Source organism: Aquila chrysaetos, chromosome 14, assembly GCF_900496995.4.
Source record: "Aquila chrysaetos chrysaetos chromosome 14, bAquChr1.4, whole genome shotgun sequence".
NCBI classification, from domain to species: domain Eukaryota; kingdom Metazoa; phylum Chordata; class Aves; order Accipitriformes; family Accipitridae; genus Aquila; species Aquila chrysaetos.
This window is the reverse complement of record NC_044017.1, coordinates 6,829,602-6,850,713: the sequence shown is the minus strand read 5'-3', so window position 1 is coordinate 6,850,713 and position 21,112 is coordinate 6,829,602. Positions and strand designations below refer to the sequence as shown.

The following is a 21,112-nucleotide window of genomic DNA, read 5'->3' as shown; positions in this document are numbered from 1 at the left end:
TGCCGAAACCCGGGATCGAACCAGGGACCTTTAGATCTTCAGTCTAACGCTCTCCCAACTGAGCTATTTCGGCTCCTCTGTCATGCGTGCCGCAGCGATAGTACAAAGCCGTTCATGTCCGCCCACCCTCTGGCCGCTATCGGCGTGTGAGGGTTTAAAAAACCCCGATGTTCCTCGTCCTACACTGCCGGGTACCGTGAATACCACAAGGGAATCGCTGACAGGTCTTTGCAAATAAAATGACACCTTAAGGCAAAGACAAATGCAGCAATAACACGAAACTATATGTATACGTTTATGCACAATACATAACCTACGTGCATTTAGTACCAGGATAAAGGCATTTCGGCTGCAGCTCTCTGGATTATTTGGGGGGTAACAGGAACTAGAATATTCTGTGGGATTCAGGAGCGTTAAATTGCCAGTATTTTTGCTTCAGTTGTCAGGGACTTTATTTTCAAGTCTGACAAATTCCGTGCAGAGCTGATGTACCACAAACAGACATGAACAGAAACAGTACCTCCATCCTCATTTTCCCATGGTCTTGCTCGGAGATGCACGTTCCACAGGAGAAGCTCTACATGCCTGCATAAATCACAAATCCTGACTGAACATAGTTATAAGGAAAAAATAGCTTATTCTCACGTTGTCGGTTAGGCATTTATTTCAACAGGCAACTGTTATCACACTCCTGTGGCTACAGGTCGAAGGCAGAGGATGCACCCGAGCGCACACATTAGCACTCGTGGCACTGCTGCCGGACCCTCGCGTCTCAAGCTTATGTGTATTCGCACATCCCGTGGCTCTGGAAAAAAATACCTGCGAGAGCATCCCCCATTCGTGCTCCCTGCGTGGGGAAAAATGCTGCTTTGCGGGATTGTCCGCTGCTTATCCCCCCTCTTAGTCAAAAAAAGCCAAACCAACCTCCCTCTCTTCCACAGTAATACAGGAGTTTAACAAATCCCTCCTTTTCCAAGCGTGGAAGCAGCGGGAAGCAGAAGCCCTTTCCCAAACTAGCCCTGTGAATATTTGGTGACATACACCCCCATGTCTCCTCTTACTTTCAGAGTACATTTTTCCTCAAGTTGTCCCACTTTTGGAAAGTCTTGTGTGAGCAACTACTGTTCTTCAAGAGCTGACATTTTCAGAAGCGAAAGACATATTTTCAGAAGTCAAAATACTGAGGACTGGGGCAGCAGTTTAGTAAACAAACTGAAAACAAACACTTTAACAAAGAATTGCAGTGAGGGAGAGCTTAAAAAAAAAACCACACCATTGTACTAAAGAGGTGTGCTAACAACACACTGATACAAAATCTCATATTCTCATGATTTTCCATTGCCACTGGCAATGAGAAATGATGAATGTAATCACTTAATTAGCGTGTCTCCTACTGATGCAGCTAACAATCTTGTGATCTTTGGTGCAGATAAACTCCATGTGTGCGATGACATGCGTAGCAGCCAAAACACTATTGACTTTAGAGTTTTCATATATTACCACAAAAATCAGAGCTACTATGGAACAAGAGGTTGTTCCGATTTTTATTATTTTTAGAAACCTTTGTTTTGGCAGGTGAAAAGGAAATGGCGATAGAAATAAAAACTAAAGGTAATGCAAAACAAATCAAAAACAAAAGAGAAGGACAATTCAGTCCCAGATATAGTATATTTAAAAAAACAGCCACTTTTTCCCCCAACAAAATTTGGGCGTTTTGTATGAAAGTTCCTCTTACTAAAAAGTAGAAACATCTTAGCATTTCATAGCTATTTAAAGAGCATAAGAACACAGTTTTAGCAAAATGGAGCATTCCGAGGCCAGCCAAAGCTGTTCATAACTTTCTCCTCATGGGAAACCAAATTTGTGCTATTTTGTACCCCTCCAGAACAGGGATTGGAGTGGGGAAGAAAAAAAAAAAAAAAAAAAAAAACCCACGCATCCAAAAAAAAGCCACCAAAAAACCCTGAAAAACCCAAACACTAGTTCTTTTTTCCACCCACAACTTTCCTCCTATATCTAGTAAAGGACAGGGTAGACAAACAAAAGCTATTTTCTAGTCCATCATATTAGGACGATGTAAACTAGCCTCAACCACCTCAATGCCAAGCAGCATACAAACGTAAGCAAGCAAGTGCCAAGGTCAGACCAGAGAAAGCCTCGGAAAAAGCAAGGATTACCTCCGTCGCGCAAACTGGAACCCGTACACACGCACAAAGCCCCCACCGGCTGTGACTCCCAGGGCAGGCAGACTGCCCTGCCTCACTGTCTTCCAAATTCTCTCGCTTGCTGCTTACAAGGGCTGTACTGAACGGCGGGCACGGTACACCGACACGATGGGGTAGCCGTGGTGGTTTTCACCCAATGCACAAGGGATTTCAGGAGCTGCTTCGTGAAGATCTGATCCGACCCACAACAGTAACTCCAAAAAGAGCCGCAGAACTGACAGCTGTCCCCAGATCATTTCCCAAGCGTGAGCCTCTCGTCCAGGATGGAACCTGGTGTGGTGGGTTGACCCTGGCTGGACACCAGGTGCCCACCAAAGCCGCTCTATCACTCCCCTCCTCAGCTGGACAGGGGAGAGAAAATACAACAAAGGGCTCGTGGGTCGAGGTAAGGACAGGGAGAGATCACTCACCACTTAACTGTCACAGGCAAAACAGACTCAACTTGGGGAAATTAAATTTATTACCAATCAAATCGGAGTAGGGTAATGAGAAATAAAACCAAATCTTAAAACACCTTCCCCCCCCCCACCCCTCCCTCCTTCCCAGCTCAATTTAACTCACAATTTCTCTCCCTCCAGCAGCGCAGGGGGACAGGGGATGGGGTTGGGGTCAGTCCATCATACCTTGTTTCTGCCGCTTCTTCCTCCTCAGGGGGAGGAGGACTCCACACTCCTCCCCTGCTCCGCCGTGGGTTCCCTCCCACGGGAGACAGTTCTCCACGAACTTCTCCAACTTGAGTCCTTCCCACGGGCTGCAGTCCTTCAGGCACAGACTGCTCCAGCGCGGGCTTCCCACGGGGTCCCAGCCTCCTTCGGGCATCCCCCTGCTCCGGCGTGGGGTCCTCCCCGGGCTGCAGGTGGAGATCTGCTCCACCATGGACCTCCCTGGGCTGCAGGGGGACAGCCTGCCTCACCATGGTCTTCCTCACGGGCTGCAGGGGAATCTCTGCTCCGGTGCCTGGAGCATCTCCTCCCCCTCCTTCTGCACTGACCTGGGGGTCTGCGGGGCTGGTGCTCTCGCATATTCTCACTCCTCTCTCCAGCTGCTGTTTCTGCGCCTCCTGCAACTTTTTTCCTTCTTAAATCTGTTCTCCCAGAGGCGCTACCCCTGTCGCTGATGGGCTCGGCCTTGGCCAGCAGCGGGTCGGTCTCGGAGCCGGCTGGCATTGGCTCTGTCGGACATGGGGGAAACTTCCAGCAGCTTCTCACAGAAGCCACCCCTGTAGCCCCCCTCCAACCAAAACCTTGTCACACAAACCCAATACACCTGGATACAAACCCTTCATCGAAGGCCAGCCCTTCTCCTTTAGAAAGTTTTAGAAATTTAAGTGACATACACATTCACTCTATCTATTTTCCTGTTGGTGTAACCTCAGTTCGTTCTGTGACACACACCTTGAGAAAAGCAGACTGAGACTGCTGCGTTCACAGTATTGTACATCATTACCTTTTGCCTTCTGCAGAAATGCTTCTTCATATCTTCCAAGTAAAAACAGCGAGAAATAAAAACTAAAAGCATTACACTTATCCACATTAACAGTTCACTAGTTGGTCCTTTGTCCTCTTCTTCCTACAGAAGCCAGAAGGTTAGTGGCAAAATAAGCTGTTTTCTTTAACAGTAAAAAGATTTTTCCCTGTGAAAGGAATGCTCCTACTGGAGCACTCACCTGCTAAGGCAACCTGATCTGCAGCAAAGCAGCTCAAAGCAAAAGCCTCCTAGATTAATTTTTAGTATATATATATATTCTTATATATTTTTAATAAATGTGCATGTATTATTTTTATATGTGTATATATAAACAAAGTAGGAATATCAAGCCAAAAATCTCAAACACTTGGAAGGATTAAATCCTCAAAAACATTTGAAAAAATAGACAGTTTCCACTAAAAATTAATAGATCCTTTTGAAAAATCCACTCCCAGTAAGATCACTTGTTTGGATAGTCACATAAATGTCAAAGCTTGCATCTCCACCATCTAAACATTCAAAACAACTTTCAAAAGATCTGTTTAATAAACCAACACACTACTACTTTCTTGTGTACTTCTGATCAGATAACACTATCACAAGTTAACTGATTTTTAATGTTCCAAAGACATTGTAAGATTTAAAATAATTTAATAATCTGCAATCTCTATTCCTAAAATTAAAGACGCATCCCATAACCAGTATTCCAGCATAAGCAGATGTGAAAGATACATACTTTCATACAGCTCACCCAGAGCAGCTGCCACAGTAAGCATAAATACAGCTAAAACAGATTTTTCCAGTACTTCTGCTATTTCTGGTATTGACTTTTGTAAAATACAAAACAGTAAGATGGATAAGTAACTCTCTGCATATTATAAGGAAGCTGTATCTCAAGAAAATATAAAAATTAAGAAAATATTTGAATGTTACCAGCAATGTGTGTTTGACAATGAAATTTAAGTGATTCATCGGTAGAAGCTTAATCTTAAGTATCTGGTAAGCCAAGTATTCTAATAGACTAGTACATACTAAGTCCTGTAACTTCTGTCCTTCCCAAATGGAGGTTTTGGCTACCAAACCAAGTATCAGAAACCCCAAAAATACAAGTGCAATGCAATTTTTGTCACAGAAAACTCACCTTCAGCAACACATTCCTAGACTTCAGAACACATACTTGGTGCTAAGGTAAGCCTAAACACTTACTGTTAACCCTTCTTTTAATAACCAACCAAGAGTGACATTTTATTTACAGCACCATGCACCTCACAAAAGGTGTGATGAAGTCGGGAGCGTTGTGGGTCCAAAGGCAGCACTACCTGTAAGTTATCTGGGTCAGTACTATTAAGTTTTATGTTCAGTTACTACCGAAACTCTAGCAGGGACAAAGCTAAGACAAATGCCCCAAACTCCATTCTTCCCGCACTTAGCACGATGAGGAAAGGACTTCCGCACATATTTGTGTTTTGAGAGTTAACTCCCAATTTCTGAGAGACTTTAGAACTCGCTGCAGTTTCTGAGTACTCCATAGCATCCTAGTCCTGTGCTTCTGCAGCTCTACCCAGGGGCAACAGAAGGGTCTGGGACTGTGCCAAGTACAGAAGCTGAAGTGATAAAACCAAGAAGAGTTTTCCCTTCTATGTCTGCCACCTCAAAGCCACAAAAGTGAAGATAATTTTCTCAGGACACAGGAAGAACTAAGAAATATAAAAAACCCCACCATCTACTTTTTCAGCATGTTTACTTAATTAAGAGAAAACAGTTACACCGTAACTTTTATTACTAAATCAACTTTGAAAAAGATTCATTGACATATTTCTAGAATTGAAGTTTCCTCCCAAACTTTACATTAGAACTCAAATATTGTTTCACCTTTAAAATGTTTATCACCAAAAAAAAATTGTGAAACACTGCATTGAATAAGGTCTGCCAACCCACAATTCACAGGAAAATAAGTGTTTAAATTTTTTCTCCATAAATAGCCTTCATATCACAGGAAATAACATCAATGGAATGTTAACTGTGTTACAGTATTTCAAGTTTGTTACAATTACAGTTAAGAAAAGGAAATTAACATGTAAAAGACAGTAATACAGTAAAAAGATGACATCTAAAACAGAGCAAAGTTTAAGAAAATGCTTCTGGAAGTCTCAGCAAGAACACCTGCTCCTTCTTGACACCTTCCCCCCCAACCCCCTTAAAAATGGGCATTTAAAGTTATAGAGTAGATAACAGTTTAATCAGTCATCAACAGAAGGTAATACTGCACCGACAGAGAGAAAAACTGAACCATATAGATAAAAGCTAGATATAGTACCAACTGATTTATACTCTTCAGAAAAATATAGCATTTTTCCCCTTGATTAAAAATAAAATGCAACTCTTTAAAGTGACAAAAATAATATATTACATTGTAAAAAACAAACTAATACAGATGAATGATTCCAGAACTAAAATTAATTTCATCAGAAGTCCCAAAAGCTGTAATTGCAATTAATGACTCTTAATTAATAAGGCAGATTTTACTTCAGTTACACTAATTTATAGCATTATAAATATTCTTCGCCCTGTACAGTTCTTTAAAATCAATACCTAGTGAGAATATAGTATTGCACCAAAAGCTGAAATTAACAGGTTCAACTTATAAAGTGCTGAAACCCTTCCAAAGTTGTGCCGTACTGTAGTTCTGTATTCATCATGGTTCATGTATCTCGAATACATTAAGAGTTCAGCGTGGCCACTTGATTGCAGTCTTCAAAGAAAGGACTGTATGAGGTAGAATAAACTCCTTCAGGTTCTCGGCCACCCTATGGACCACTGAGCTGTGCAAATGGCTCTGTCACAGGAAAGGGCTCCAAAGCTTTCTCTGAGTTTTTCCAGTTGTGAAAGTTTTCTTTGTACCATTCAACTAGTACAAAGAGAATGCTGATGAGTCAAGTTGACCAGACATAACAGGAAAACTCAAATATTCTGCAGATATCATAAGACTAACAACATGCTAATAGTTCATTATGGAAAATTTTAACCTATAATATTAAGGAAAAAATCTAGTTTAGATTTTATAAATTCTTTATGCAAGACATTCTAGCGTTAAAAATTAATTCTAGTACCTGATGCTACTTTATTGTGATTAACTTTTTTTCTTAAATCAGGTAAATTCACTACTTAAAGCAGCCAATTGTATGTAAAATGAAAGTGTTAAATTCATTCTCCCTTAGCTTCTCATTAATTAACCTGTATTCCCATTTTCCCCCCTTTCCCTCCTCCCATCACTTCTAAATCAGTTAGTGTAAAAGCCATCAGTCCTACTTGTTTTCTTTATTCCTTCTTTCCAAGGCACTTTAGGTCTCCATCCTAAGTTGTGCATTTTTTCTGAATTCATTGGGTATCTCAGGTCATTGGTAGGTCTGATGAAGTATAAAATGCACATGGAAAACAATTCCGTTATACCTTTTCATTAATTAGAGATGCACTACCTCACATTGTCTTCAAACCAACATTAGGTATGCTTCGATTTTGAAAACTCCCAACAACATGAACAGATTATATTGCCTTCAAAAAATACATGGCATTTCAGTGCAGCTGCAACAATACAATTCAGTTGGTACAGTCAGCAACGTGGAATTGATAAGAATAAATATGAATTAATATCTTATTGGCACAAAAACAAATGCAAAACTCAAATCACTGCCAATGCAATTGTGCAAATCAGTGCATTTGCAACTCTTTAGACAGTCACTACACAAGCCAGTGTTTTCCAATATCAGCATTCACATTCTTCATCTTGAAAGCCCACAAGTTTTCACATACTTCAGATTTAAAATACATACACTTCCAAAGCATTATCATTACAGTGCCTCATTAGCTACACAAACTTAGTAATACTGAATATGCGGAATCCCAGGCTGCAAGATTCAACACAGAAAGAGATTCCCTACATTTAAGCATGGCACAAATTTTCACTTCCACAGACTGGCAGTTAGGTAGTCTAGTCCAGCATTCCTGCATTACTGGCACTAGCATACTGAATAGTTAAGCTACATGTGCAGACAGAAACCAGCTACTTATCACCATTATTAAAACATGCTAATCTCAAGCAGAAGCAGAACTAATTTTTCCATGGCAAGTAACCCCCATGACCTTTAAGTCACTCATTACAGAATTAAATAATCATTAGTTAGGTATCTTAAGAATCTTCTATAAGACCTCAACATTCTTTGAAGCATGTATTCCTGCGTGGTTAGTTTTCCCAAGCCCATTTATGTTTAAACATTAGCAGACAGGGCCCAATACACAGGAAGAAACATCTCAATCTGAATGACACCGAGACCTACTGAACACTCACATCATGTGAGCCAAAGGCAATTTGTTCAAAGTCCCGCGATACACTCAGATAGGATTCTGAAGAACACTTCCTTTTAAAAACAAAAATTAGTACATTTAAAGACACTTCAGTTGCCATGATAACAATCCAAATGTGAACAGAAATTCAGAATTCTAAAGGCCATAATACTACTTAACTGCTATCAGTAGATATGCCATTTCTAATCACTCTGGAGAGAGAGAGATATCTAAAGTAAGCAGAGGCTCATTGTTACTGCAGAAAAGAAATGGAGATAAAAGAACAGAGCCAAACCAAGCCTGAAATTAAGGACGGAAACACACAGCAAAAGCGTATTTATAAAAGCTATCCATTTTTGCCGCTGCCGTAACTTTGGCACCTCAGAGTTTTACATCTACTCTTCAGACAGCAGTTTCAGCTTAAGATAGGAATCTAAAACTAACTACACTCCGTAGGTGCGTATTTCTGCCTGTGGAGAGTGGGTCTTACCTATAAAGCACATCTAAGTCTGAACTAGTCACATTAACATCAAAATAGTAAAGCTAAATGAGAGATGATGGGATTCATCTCGCTCAAGTGATGTTGAATACAAAGCACTGAAGAAACTAGCTAAACTACCCTTAAGAAAATATTTAGCTACTGTGTAAAACCTGTCCTTTTCCCAGAGCAGACTTCAGTAGTGAGAAGTCTGAAGACAGTTTGAAGACAGACAGATTAGCATTACACATTCTCCTTCAAGGCGTATACTCTGACCTAAAGATCCAAGTAATAAATAGAAATCCTGTTTTTCTACACAGTATTCTGTACAGATCATAGATGTCAAATCCACTAGCAAAAAAGAAAAAAAAATATTAAGAAAGCAAACCAGCTCTTACTCCCCTCAAAAGTTTTCCCTCCTGCAGAGCAGAAACTTTCACAAAAAAAACTATTTGGCAAGAGTTCCAGAAACCTTCAGGATAAAGCCATCCTGCATGTGCTTTGCTATTTTCTTACCTGTCTTTGACATAATCCATCCAGTGCTCCATTTCAGATTCCGAACTGGTCTTCTTTATCTGTCAAGAAGAGAAACAAAAATCACCCCCACACATCTTGCACTGTCTTAACATACATTTAAAAATAGATTTTTTTTAACAAGATTTAAGTCTGTTAAAAAAAAAGCCACCACAAATGGTCTTTTGTCTAAACAAGTTTTCAAACTACTGAAATTATCAAAACTATCTAGAACAATTCCAATACTTCTTCATTGGAGCACTGCCTAACCATTCATAATCAAATTATTACTAGTGCCACATCCTCAGACCAAAACTGAAGCAGCCAGCATGAAAAAACCCTACCAAATGGTATTTAAACGTTATGCCAGTTTTGCCCCAGTCAGGATAACTGATGGCGCAGTGCAACGCACAATAGCCTGTACTGCAAACTTACATAGTATAGCTGCCACAAAAAGGGCAGCACATCATTATGCTACAATTATCTTCTAAGACCCACTGCAAGCCTAAGCTCTCTCAGAGCTACAAAAGGTTTATAGTAGAACTGTTCAGATGTGCAATTACTGGTAAACAAAAGCATCATAACTGTTTACTCACTAAGTGGATTAACTCCTTAGCAAGCTGGGCAATGGACATCTCAAAGTTAGTTCCAATGTTGTAAATTTCACCTGGCTTCCCCTCCTTCAGGACAGTAAGGAATGCTTCCACCACATCAGTTGCATAAAGGAAATTCCTTCTTTGAAGTCCAGAACCATGAATACAGCTTAAAACCAGGAAAAGGCAAGAAGTTTTTGTTAATCCTTAAATAGAAGCATCCAATTTATTAGAGTGTGTTTTAAGCAGTTTTGCCATTAGCCATTACCTGAAGGTACCTTAAGCTGTTATGATATTAGCTGATATGCAAACAATCCTTTAGTTTAAGGAAATCCCATTATTAAAACAAGCAATTCATAACTTAGTTATGAAATTATCATTTTACAAACTATACCACGTATTTATAACTGTAATCACAGTTCTATAGCACAAATACCACAAACAAAAAAGTAAGTTACATACCATTTTCTGTTCTGTTGCAACAAAGATATAAACTTTGGAATAACCTAAGGAATTGAACAAAAAAAAAAAAACAAAAACAAAAAAACACATTACTCCACTACTTTAGAAGCTGTTATTCTGCAAAAAAACATGGGGCTTCATCAGTAAGTATCATTAAGTATTTTAATAAGACCCTTTAAATACTTTTAAATTTTCTTAAGTCTAAACAAAGAATGCATTAAGCCTAGAAACCGCAAGGATTTGGGGTTTTGGTGGGGTTTGTTTTGTTTTGTTTTTTTAAGAGTAGATGCCTCTGTTGTGTTGTAAAGCTTATCTTTCTGGTCAACCGTTACAAGTCAGCAGTTACAAATGTAGTAACATTTTTACAAAAGAAAATGTTTCCATTACTTTCACACACAGAAGTGCACTAGAGTTTAACTAGAGATAACTATTGCAAACAGTTTCGAACACGGTTTAAACATCCAGCAAGTTGCAGTAAATCTATAGTCATAAAATAAGAGTCATTAAAATAGTTAAATTTGGAAGAGAACTGATAGAGAATTTCAAGATAAGTAAACACAGATGAAGTGATAGCCACTAGCTTGCAGCATAAAAATTAACAATATTATGTTCAGCTACAAGCTTAGATCCATTCATAATGTCCCAGGAACTTCAGAACAGTTGATCCTGCTATTAAAGATTTTAAACTGAAGCCATTAGAAAGCAATTCCAATTCTTTTAATTTTGTTAACTTACTACTCTAAACATAGGAGAAGACATACTAGGTAAAACTAAAGATCCTTCTAGGCTAGTATTATGTTCTTAGGAGTAACTAAGAGTGGATACTTGAGGAAGAATATACATAAGCCAAAAGCAAGTAAATAGTGATACATCCCCTGAATACACTCCCAACATCATGCAACCTGTAGACAGACATTTCCCATGCCACAGATCAGTGAAAAACATTTTAAAAACCATTGCTTATCCACCTGCGATAATGTAGGGAAAAATAAATTTATTTGCAAAAAAACCCCCAACATATAAAAAGAAATTCAAATTAAAAAATCATTAATAAAAAAAAAATACCTCAAATGTAGCAAAATACAGCTACATTTCATACAAGCTCCAAACTCCAAAGGGTACATATGATTATCACTATCATTCCATCAGTATATTTCCATTCACTAGCATAGCAGATCTTGGTATTGCCTACAAAGGCAACTCACTCTCACTAATAATCATTTTAAATAGTTACCCCACAAAGTACATATGAACACATGCAAAGAACAAGTCGCTTTCTGCTACTTCTCACCTTGTATCTGATTGCCACATCTTCATCTTATCTATTTTCTGTAAAGGTTGAAATATCTCTTTCTATACCAGACATACTGCGCTCTCGCAATTTACTTTTTGAAATGTTTACCTTAGTTATTAAACACTCCTAATTACAGCATGTGACACATGAGTTAATGTAATTCTTAGCAGAACCTTGCCAGACATAAGGCAGTTAAATACTCTTTGAAAAACAGAAGAGTTACAAAACAAAGTAATTGTAAGTAAAATTCATGTAAATAACTGGAAATCTCTAATAGATGCTTTACCAACAACCAAAAAACACGTGTTCGTTGTGTTGATGGCGAGACATGTTAGTGTGAGAACAAAATATATAATCACAGGTAAGCGTGGACAAATACACTTAAAAGATGGTGCTTTTTTCAAAAGTCACTTTTTTTCTCTGACTAACATCACTGCAACCCTGAATTATTGTATACTGAAGCTCAGAGTAAAGAATAGGTTTAACTTACTTTTTCTGGATACTGGTGCGGTCCATAAACATTACTGCTCCGTGTGATAACAACTGGGAACTTAAGAGCATTAAACATGCATGTGATTACACAAGAAACTATGTACCAGTAAAAATCTGTAGGCTTTTTGCTGATCAATAAATAATAAAACTGACACACCCACAGTGCTTATTCAAAAATCTGCAAGCCCTTACAAACATTCATGAATTAAGCTATCCATACTTCTGTCAAATAGGCAAGGGCCTCGATCCTTCTGAGTCTGTTAGAAGCACCACGAGGGAGAAAAGTTTGTAATCTCTCAGTCTCTGTACGGAACCACCATAGGATATTACATACATGTATCTGGCTGACTGAAGACTGGCTTACTACTTATTCCAAGAAAATGTTTCACAGTCATTACCATCTTATTCAAGTCAACTGTATGTCAAAAACAACTTTGCAGAAGGACGTGTCAAGAACAAGACTGAAGTATTCAAAATGTAGAATATTTTTGCTTAAACAAATCTGAGTAATAGGGGTTGGTGGGGTTGGTTTTTTTGCTTTCACTGTAAGCCTGGTCTTAATACAATTCGAATTTTGTATATTCTACTTCTGTATAAACATATTTCCTTCAAGCTTAACACTTTTTTAAATTGTTATTGTTCTCATTGACCATTTTATCAAAGCAAATGTTTAGACATTACAATTCAGATTTTTTAAAAAAATTTAAAAACACTTGACCTCTCCCCACTGTCTTGCAGTGTATCTCCACCAATAAGTGGTGGACATCCTCCGACACATCCAAACTACAAGACTAGCAATCAGGAAAGAGGTGGCACTGTGTGGACTAGTACTGATTTTTCTTTTATACTCTTATACACGTAATAAAGACACTTAAGTATGAGTTTCGGAGTTTCTGAAGCTTGCATCAACTTACTTGGTACCTCTCCCAGTAAGACTGAACAAAACACTCTGCAGCTGCTTTAGAGGAGGCATAGGGATTTGTTGGACGTTTTGGTGAGGATTCATCAAATTCCTAAAATGAAAAGAAAAATTTGCATTACTCAATTTCTTTTGCCCAATAAAGTCTTATAAGTTACAAAAGCTGCAGTTGCAACCAAAATAAAAATTCCTAAATATCCAAGCTCACCTGTCTGAGAAAGTCACCCTTCCACTTACAGCAGAAGACCACTAACAAAAGACAGTCTATTTATCAAACACAGGAGGCAGCCAGAATACCAGCAGTAATATTTTTATCCTTCCAGCAGAGTACCTCACAGTAGCAGGTCCCTAGATTTTTATCATGTAAAATAATCACTGTTGCCACAGGAGGTTCCATCCTTTTCAGGCTCCTATTGCCTGACAGTGCCATTGCACCCCTGCTAGCAAATTGACCTTTCAGTCCTAAATAAAAGAGGTCCATTCTCCCTTCTCTATAAATTTTATTTCCATAAAAAAAAGTAGAATTTCAACCCAAAGCCCTCCAAAGCAAGGCTTCTACAATTCTGACCTGTTCCAGAACAGGTAGCTTCATGGCTATCTACTTCTCACTTGAAAAAAAACAAACAAACAAAACCCCATACAATAATGAACCAAAGAAAGGAGGGATTCTACGCTGCCTGAGGTGTAATTCATAATAATCACCATAACGTGTGATTAAAAGACCCACTGTTCTTGTCTGTCCTTTGCTTCTGAAATTAATTGACCTCAATTTATTTTTTGGCCTTCCTCCCCCACAAAAAACTCTCTTCAAGAACTTCTTCTATGATTTACAAAGAAAACAAAAAATACATTAAATGAAAGTGCTCTTTTCAAGGCCCAGAGGCAGAAAAGTTCACTTGAAGTTGTCTCAGCCAAACCACTGGTCTACACGCAGGAAAACAACATCCTTGGGTATCACAGAAGTCTACAGATGGAAGTTGTGTTGAAGGAACTGATAAAGACTTTGCAACAATAAGAAAGCGCACATGACTTTTCTGAAGTGCATTAAAATTTTTGTGGATTATGGCACAAGACTCCTTGGCCATTATTTATGCCTTTAGAAAGACAAGTATGTGTAATTTGTCTTTTTACTGAGCTAAACTACATTTCCTGAATTAAGGTCAGGCATAAATTGGCAAGAATCAAAAAGATTTCCATAGACCAACATGAAATATCTGCATATTTCTTCGAGTAATACAAGAACTGTTTCTTGTTTGAATTGTCCGTACCTACAGTTCTGTTAGTATTTCAGCTAGACCATAACACAGTTCCCTGCCTATCAAGTTCATAGTCAAGGCAGAACAGGAAAAAATTAAAAAAAAAAAAAAAAACCAAAAAAAAACCACACCCCCACCATACTGTGCACATTACTGAAGTCTCGTGAATGCTGCAAGGCAAAATTTGTATAATACATTCCTTTGATACTATCTCTGAGGAGTATTCACATGACATTAATGACCCCAATCTCACTGCTTTAGGTAATACACATTTAATATAAAACATGCTACAAAAAAATTCAGGACAATTTTGATATTTAGCTTCCTAGAAACAACCAGTGCTTGTTTACAAGTTTGAGTATTGTCAGAAATAGCTCGGAAGTCATACATTTACAGAGGCCAAGGAAAATTAGACTCATTTTGTTTTCACTATTAAAAGCAAGTAAAGCTAGAAAAACCCTCATAAACTTTCAAACTCACCTCATCAGTGCTACCTCCATATACTTCATCTGTACTAACATAGACAAACTTCTCCACATTGGCTTCATGTGCAGCAGCAACCAGCACATTAGTGCCATAAACATTCACATAGGTGAATTCCAGGGCATGCCAAAATGAAAGATCTACATAAAAACAAAAAAATCAGACAACTCTGATTAAATTTAGGCAAGACATGGCTTCCTATTGAACCATAATATTAGAGGCTGCAACATAGACTGGGACTTTATCACTAGTTCTTTGACTGTCAGATAGCAAGGTCATTATTAAATGAAGACACTTTCTGCACTTACTTGAAGACAAAATCCTTGCTCTCAACAAGAGGCTGGAATCAGGAGGAAAAGCTTGTTGATTATGGACAGTTCCATTTGAAATAGCATTATCTAACTTTATTTAAGTGGTAGCTGCTTCCCCTCTCCACTAGGAAGGGCCAAGCTCAGTATGAAAAGTATCAAAGACAGTTGTAAGATGCAGTAATATATACCTATTACTGTTAATTAACAAGCACCTGTTTTAATTCTTAGAACTGTCCCACTGACCTAACAACTTTGTGCATATCAAATCTGACAATTTTGAGAAGTATTTTCCTGGAGAATTCTTTGAGAATTTCTCCTCACGATGAAAGGAGTATGGTAGGGATAGTTCTCATTAACAGTGTTACTGAAGAGTGGTAATGTGAAATAGGCGCTTTTAAGTGTAATTCATTCTCTCTTTCTAAAATCCAGGCAGGATTCTGAAGGGAGCTATGCCTATTCCTTCAGCTTCCACACCGTGGTTTTTCTTGCAAGGTTGGAGCCAATCAAGTAAAAACTCAAGACTACGTACAAACTCTTTTTCCATTGTCTTCCTGACTCCACCAGTACACAGTCAGTTACGTGTGCGTCTGGATAGAATTTTAAAATGTAATGCAATAAAAAGGCCATTACCATTTATGCACAATGAAAAAAGACAACAGTCAGATGAAGCACTTTTTAAATTAAGGCTTTTTAGCCTTTAAGTTAAAAAAAGGCCACCAGACATTGAATCACATAGTCTGTAGAGACAAACTGTATCCTTGTTTTACATGAAGGGAAAAGACAAAAAAAATACCTGTATATATTTCAAACAAATACACTTATGGAAAATAATACCAGAACATGCAACAGTGCTCACCTACATGTGTTTGGGCTGCAAAATGAAGGACTATATCTATTTTCTCAGTTTCAAAGAGCTGTTTTATAAAATCAGGTTCACAAATATCTCCCTAAACAGGAAAAAAAAAAAAAATCATTAACAAATCATTTTTGACAGAAAATAGAAAGCTTTCATTTGTACCAAGCGTCACATAACAAACCATTACAAAGGAAGCACAGGATACAAATAGCATTACCAACTCAGTTTTGGGCAATTTATCAATGCCGTGTCTAAAATAAAACCAGATATAAGTTATGCACATTTTGAGCAACAGCCTCAACAAAACTTATTTCAGGATTTATATTACTATTTAACATTAGAAGCAGCATCGCTCCCAAAATACACACAACAGAAGTGTAGCGTGTAGCTTGAATGCTGAGGGTAAAATGACAAGTTCCCACAGCAAACAAGAGAGTTTCTGGAGTCTGGCTAACGGATAGTGACACCTACTGGCATTATAGAAGGTGAAGCGATTTCCACTTCTGTCAGATGGTTGGATCTTGCAAGGATTTGGGGTTTTGTTTGTTCTGGTAATTTTATTTTTTTAAGTTGAAATATTTAGAAAACTAGAGTCAGGCATCGACACAAGCCATTCTTTAGTTTGACGTACAAGCAACAGCAGCTTTTAAAGGTAAACGCCAGCTAAGAAAAAGCTTTTGGCATTTATCTGTTGGCTCAACTTAAACAAGACAGTACCTGAGAACAGGTGTCTTGGGGAGGAAGACTTTTGTACTTTCAATAACAAGACAATTAACTAAAAATAGTTTAAATGCACCTATGTTTTAAGAAGTTGTCAAGCAACAGTTCTGAACAGCCTCAAAGAAATACTGTATGTCAGAAATGTGAGGAAGATGAACCAATTTTCCTATTTCTCATCCCTGAACAGAACTGAATCACTCCAGTAAATACACTTCAGGCTCATACATTATTTTGAGCTTAATGGTTACAATTATTGACTTTTTTTAAAACTGAAATTCAAAGTCAATACATCTGTGCTGAACAACAACAGAAATTGTGATAAAACAATATCTTTCATACAGCCCCTTATACAAATTTTCTAAACTTTTACTTCTTTACCTTCCCAAACAGGCTGCTCCTCTACAGCACCACTAAGGCATTTATCTTTCCTGCTCTCTCCTAAGGCCAGTAAGAGTGTTACAGTTCTAATCATACGGCTTTATCCATTAGAGAGTACTTTTTCCAGTGTATTTTTTCCTGTCAGTGTAAACTGCTTGGCTGCATACCAGCTATATATAAGCTCTGATCGACCTTTCTTAAAAAAACAAAAAAACCCAAACACACCAAAATACACCACCACCCCCTCCAAAAAAAACCCAAACAAAACAAACAAAAAAACCAACAACAATCGAAAAGTTGGAATGAATTATACTGGTGTAAGTTTTGCAAGAACATATTCCTACTCTAGTTCAGAAGCTGTATAGCTATATCATTCCTTGTTACTATCCCCCTGCTTCACATAGGGATCTGGCTGTTTACAGGATGCCTTCTAGAACTCCGTGCTATCCCCAACAATTAAACGTTTCTATATATTCAGGTAACAAGGCTTTTCTAGAGTAGTCACAAATCTCATATCACATATTGGAAAAATCAGTTTGGGCATGCTGAAACTGCATACATTTGCTTAGCAGACATGCCCTTTCCCCTCATGCAACTTTTATCCCACGTCACGGTTTAACCCCAGCCAGTAACTAAGCACCATGCAGCTGCTCACTCACTCCCCCGCACCCAGTGGGATTGCAGAAAGAATCGGGAAGAAAAAGGTAAAACTCATGGGTTGAGATAAGAACAGTTTAATAGAACAGAAAAGAAGAAACTAATGATAATAATAACAATAATAAAATTACAATAATTAAAGAATTGGAGTATACAAAACAAGTGATGCACAATGCAATTGCTCACCACTCACCGACCAGTGCCCAATTAGTTCTGGAGCAGTGAACCGCCCTGGCCAGCTCCCCCCAGTTTATATACTGGGCATGACTTCATAATGGTATGGAATGCCCCGTTGGCCAGTTTGGGTCAGCTCTCCCTGCTGTGTCCCCTCCCAACTTCTTGTGCCCCTCCAGCCTTCTTGCTGGCAGGGCACGAGAAGCTGAAAAATCCTTGACTTAGTCTAAACACTATTTCGCAACAACTGAAAATATCAGTGTGTCATCAACTTTATTCTCACACTGAATCCAAGACATAATGCTATACCAGCTACTAGAAAGAAAATTAACTCTATCCCAGCCAAAACCAGGACACCCAACAGTTTGGAGATAACCACTTACTGAAATAAAGAGATAGGTTCACAAAAAATGTAAACAGCCACGGGGGTCACCAAGCAGGTGAGGACAAGTTCAATTCCCAACCTTGCCTGAATCTAACAGACACGTTTAACCTACATCTACTACCTCTGACAAACATGCTTCAAAGCTATTTCAGAAAATTAAACTATATGCATTTCTCTGATGTCCTGCAACCGTGGGCAGCCCAGCTAGACAGAGACCAGCATCAGTACAGCCTGTCATACAGGGGAAGAACCTCAGCATACAAACCCAGCAGTGGGAACATTTATCTGAACAATAAACCTAAATCCATCTCCTGTCTGAAGATAAAATTGTGGAAACAGTAAACCAATTTAATTGGAAAAATTTTTAAAAGAAAAAGCATACCTTGAATGTTCCCGTAAGACCCTGTTCCAAAACAACTATGAACTACACAGCATCAACAGCAGCAAAAGCAACAATGCAGCCTGACATCTAGCACTAAGAGAACAAGAAAGAGCGTGTTGCACACCACAGAATATGACAAGTGGCAGTGTTTGAAGATGCAAATCCTAAAATAGCATCACAGAAGCAGAGGAGCCCAATCTGAGACCATCTTGTCCATACCACCTATCAAAAGTGAAACTATCATCCCTAAAACCACTCATCTCCATAGTCAGGCTTTTAGCAATTCTGTACCTTTATTATAGAACAAAAATACATCAACTTTCAAAAGACTACTTCATGCAAGAGACAGAAGATACTGGATATTGTCACAGACTTCTGCGAGTGAAATATGAAGTCTATTAATAAGGTAAACAGATGAAGGAAACGCTGCTACGTCCATCTGATTGTCACATACTTCGGCATATTACATACACTGACTCATTCTTGACAAGGAATTAGTAGAAATAATTTCAGCTTTACCATAAATTAAAGCAGTGGCTTCTAGTTTGGGGAGCTCTGGACACCACATTACCTTGATACAAAGGCATAAAAGTCAGTAAAAAGTCAAGTTTCCTAGAAGAGAAGGCTTTATTACCTGGATAAACTTGTAGTTTTCCTTCTCAGAGACAGTTTCAAGATTCTTCAAGCTTGCACAGTAGTCGAGCTGAAGAGAAATACCCACACAATATCATTAAGTGGCCTTCATGAAAGCAAATAAGCTAACTCAGACTCAACCTAATCACTAGAAAGTCTGAGAACAAAGTAAAAACTTCTCTCAAAAGAAAAGCTATTTTGCAAGCAGACATGATGAAGCTTTAAAAAACACGAAACACTGAAAAATATTCTAACTACAAAAATTCTTAAACAGAAGTTTAGAACTTCAAAAGCTTTTTTTTTTTTTTTGCAAATAATTATTTGTGGCGGGCACAGGACTGTAAGCATGAACTGCAGTTGAATTTTTTTTTTTTTTTTGCATAGGAACAAATGGATAGTCAAACAAGAATTTAATAAATAACAATAATTCATACAAATTTCAACATGCTATAGATTGCATTAAAAATAATTTAAAACAGGTTTCCCTATCAAGAAATAAAACAAGCTACTTACCTTATCTAGATTTATAATCAGATAGTTTGGGTAGTTTTTCACAAGAGAGACAACTACATGTGAAGCACTGTAGGACAGAAGAAAAACATATTTTACAGTTATATAGGTAGCTTTAAGGTAATGAAGAGATGACAAATTACAAGTAAATTTAGCAATATCAAAAGGCTTTGGGGGAAGAGGGGGTTTTCTCAAGCCAAGAGAAAGAGGAATTCTCAGATATATTTTAAGATATGACAACATTATTCTATTGATAATGCCCATAACTGTATACTCTTAAGAAACTAAAACTCAGATTACAAGTTCATGCCGTAACAAAAGAAAAAACAGTGCTGCTCACAGCCACCTAAAAAAACTATACCAAACTGTTATATGCTACATTCAATACATTCAGTACTTTTATTCTCTTAAGTTTATACATTTGGTATTAGAGAGAACTAAGCAGTCATCTCTCCTAACTCACAACGTTGAGCTCTCAACACTCAACTCACTGACACTGCTGCTAGGTGTAAGAAGAAATGACAGCCTGGCTACCAGGTGGCATTTCTCTTCGGTACAGTCTGGTGTACAAGAAGTTCAGCCTGAGAGTTCAGGTTTAGCAGGGTTTATTCGCATCTCCCGCCCCCCAAGCTGGGGGGGGGGGCCGAACACAGAAGTTTAATTCTCCCTCTCACAGCTTCAGACTCCGAGCACGCTGAAGGGCTCCAGCTTAAGATGGACCTGAACTTTCTCTACCTCGAGCAGAGCCCACGGCACCGGGGAGCGGGGATGAGAAACAGCAGCTGGCTCAAAGCACAGCCACCCCCGTAGCCCACCCCGGCCGAGGCCCAGCACCGAATCCCACCGTCCCTTCACCGAGCGCCTTCTCCCTCACCCCGGGCGGAGGACAGCCGGGCAGCAGCCCGGCTCGCTCCCCAGCGCTTACCACCTCAAGCTCCACGACACGGGAGAGCCACAGGGCTGCCTCCACGGCAGAAACGGCTGCGACCACCGCAGCCCGGGCCCGAGCCAGCGGCGCCACGGAACCGGCCCGGGGCAGGCCCGAGGGAAGCGAGCAAGCGACGCCGCACCGCGGGGACCCCCCGCCCCGGCCTGCCGCCGCGTCCCACCCGAAAAGAGGCCGGCGGCCGCGGCCCGGCCGAGCGGAGAGCCGCCACTCACATGAACCCCGCGCCGCCCGTCACCAGCAGCCGCTTCTCGAAGACCGGCACCTCCGCCAGCCCCGACATCGTCCGCGCTTTACGGCGGCGGCCCTCGCGCCGCCCCGCCCGCCTGGCGCCGCCACCTCACGACTGCGCGTGCGCAGCAGCGGACGGACGCCGGAGTTCTCCCGGGGGGTTTTCAGGGGCAGGGCCGCCAGCGACTTGCAAAAGCTCGGGTGAAAAAAACGCTTTCCGCTCTCCCCGAACAACGGAGCGCGGCGCGGGCACGCCGCGCCAGGAGGCCGAGGCTTCGCCTCCGCCTTCACCGGCGACCGCCGCCTTTTACGACACCGGGGGAGGGGTGGGCTCTCAACTTACGGCCGAACCCAGCAGCGGACACGTTGCAGCAGGGGAGGCGCAGAGCGGGGTGGCAGGGGAGGG

General features: G+C 39.7%; 1 protein-coding gene and 1 non-coding gene across 6 annotated transcripts; both read right to left on the bottom strand.

Moving 5' to 3' along the window:
* TRNAF-GAA lies at positions 1–73 on the bottom strand. The gene has a single exon. It is a non-coding gene; the product is annotated as a tRNA-Phe (tRNA).
* A 5,343-nt stretch (positions 74–5,416) lies between these two features.
* Positions 5,417–20,876, bottom strand: TGDS (TDP-glucose 4,6-dehydratase). Of its 5 annotated transcripts, XM_030036406.2 has the most exons (12): positions 20,691–20,873; positions 19,533–19,599; positions 19,021–19,089; positions 15,691–15,781; positions 14,521–14,663; positions 12,780–12,878; positions 11,864–11,923; positions 10,080–10,123; positions 9,621–9,786; positions 9,028–9,086; positions 7,002–7,099; positions 5,417–6,600 (listed from the first exon to the last, which is right to left on the bottom strand). In XM_030036406.2, exons 1-12 carry the CDS (start codon positions 20,756–20,758, stop codon positions 6,500–6,502), a joined length of 1,065 nt encoding a protein of 354 aa, XP_029892266.1. In that variant the 5' UTR covers positions 20,759–20,873; the 3' UTR covers positions 5,417–6,499. The 5 variants fall into 5 exon arrangements, with proteins under 5 accessions (XP_029892266.1, XP_040984575.1, XP_040984578.1 ...); XM_041128641.1 differs by lacking the exon at positions 11,864–11,923 and having other exon boundaries at positions 10,080–10,090; positions 20,691–20,875; XM_041128643.1 differs by lacking the exon at positions 5,417–6,600 and having other exon boundaries at positions 7,066–7,274; positions 20,691–20,876.
* Positions 20,877–21,112: the final 236 nt, after the last annotated feature.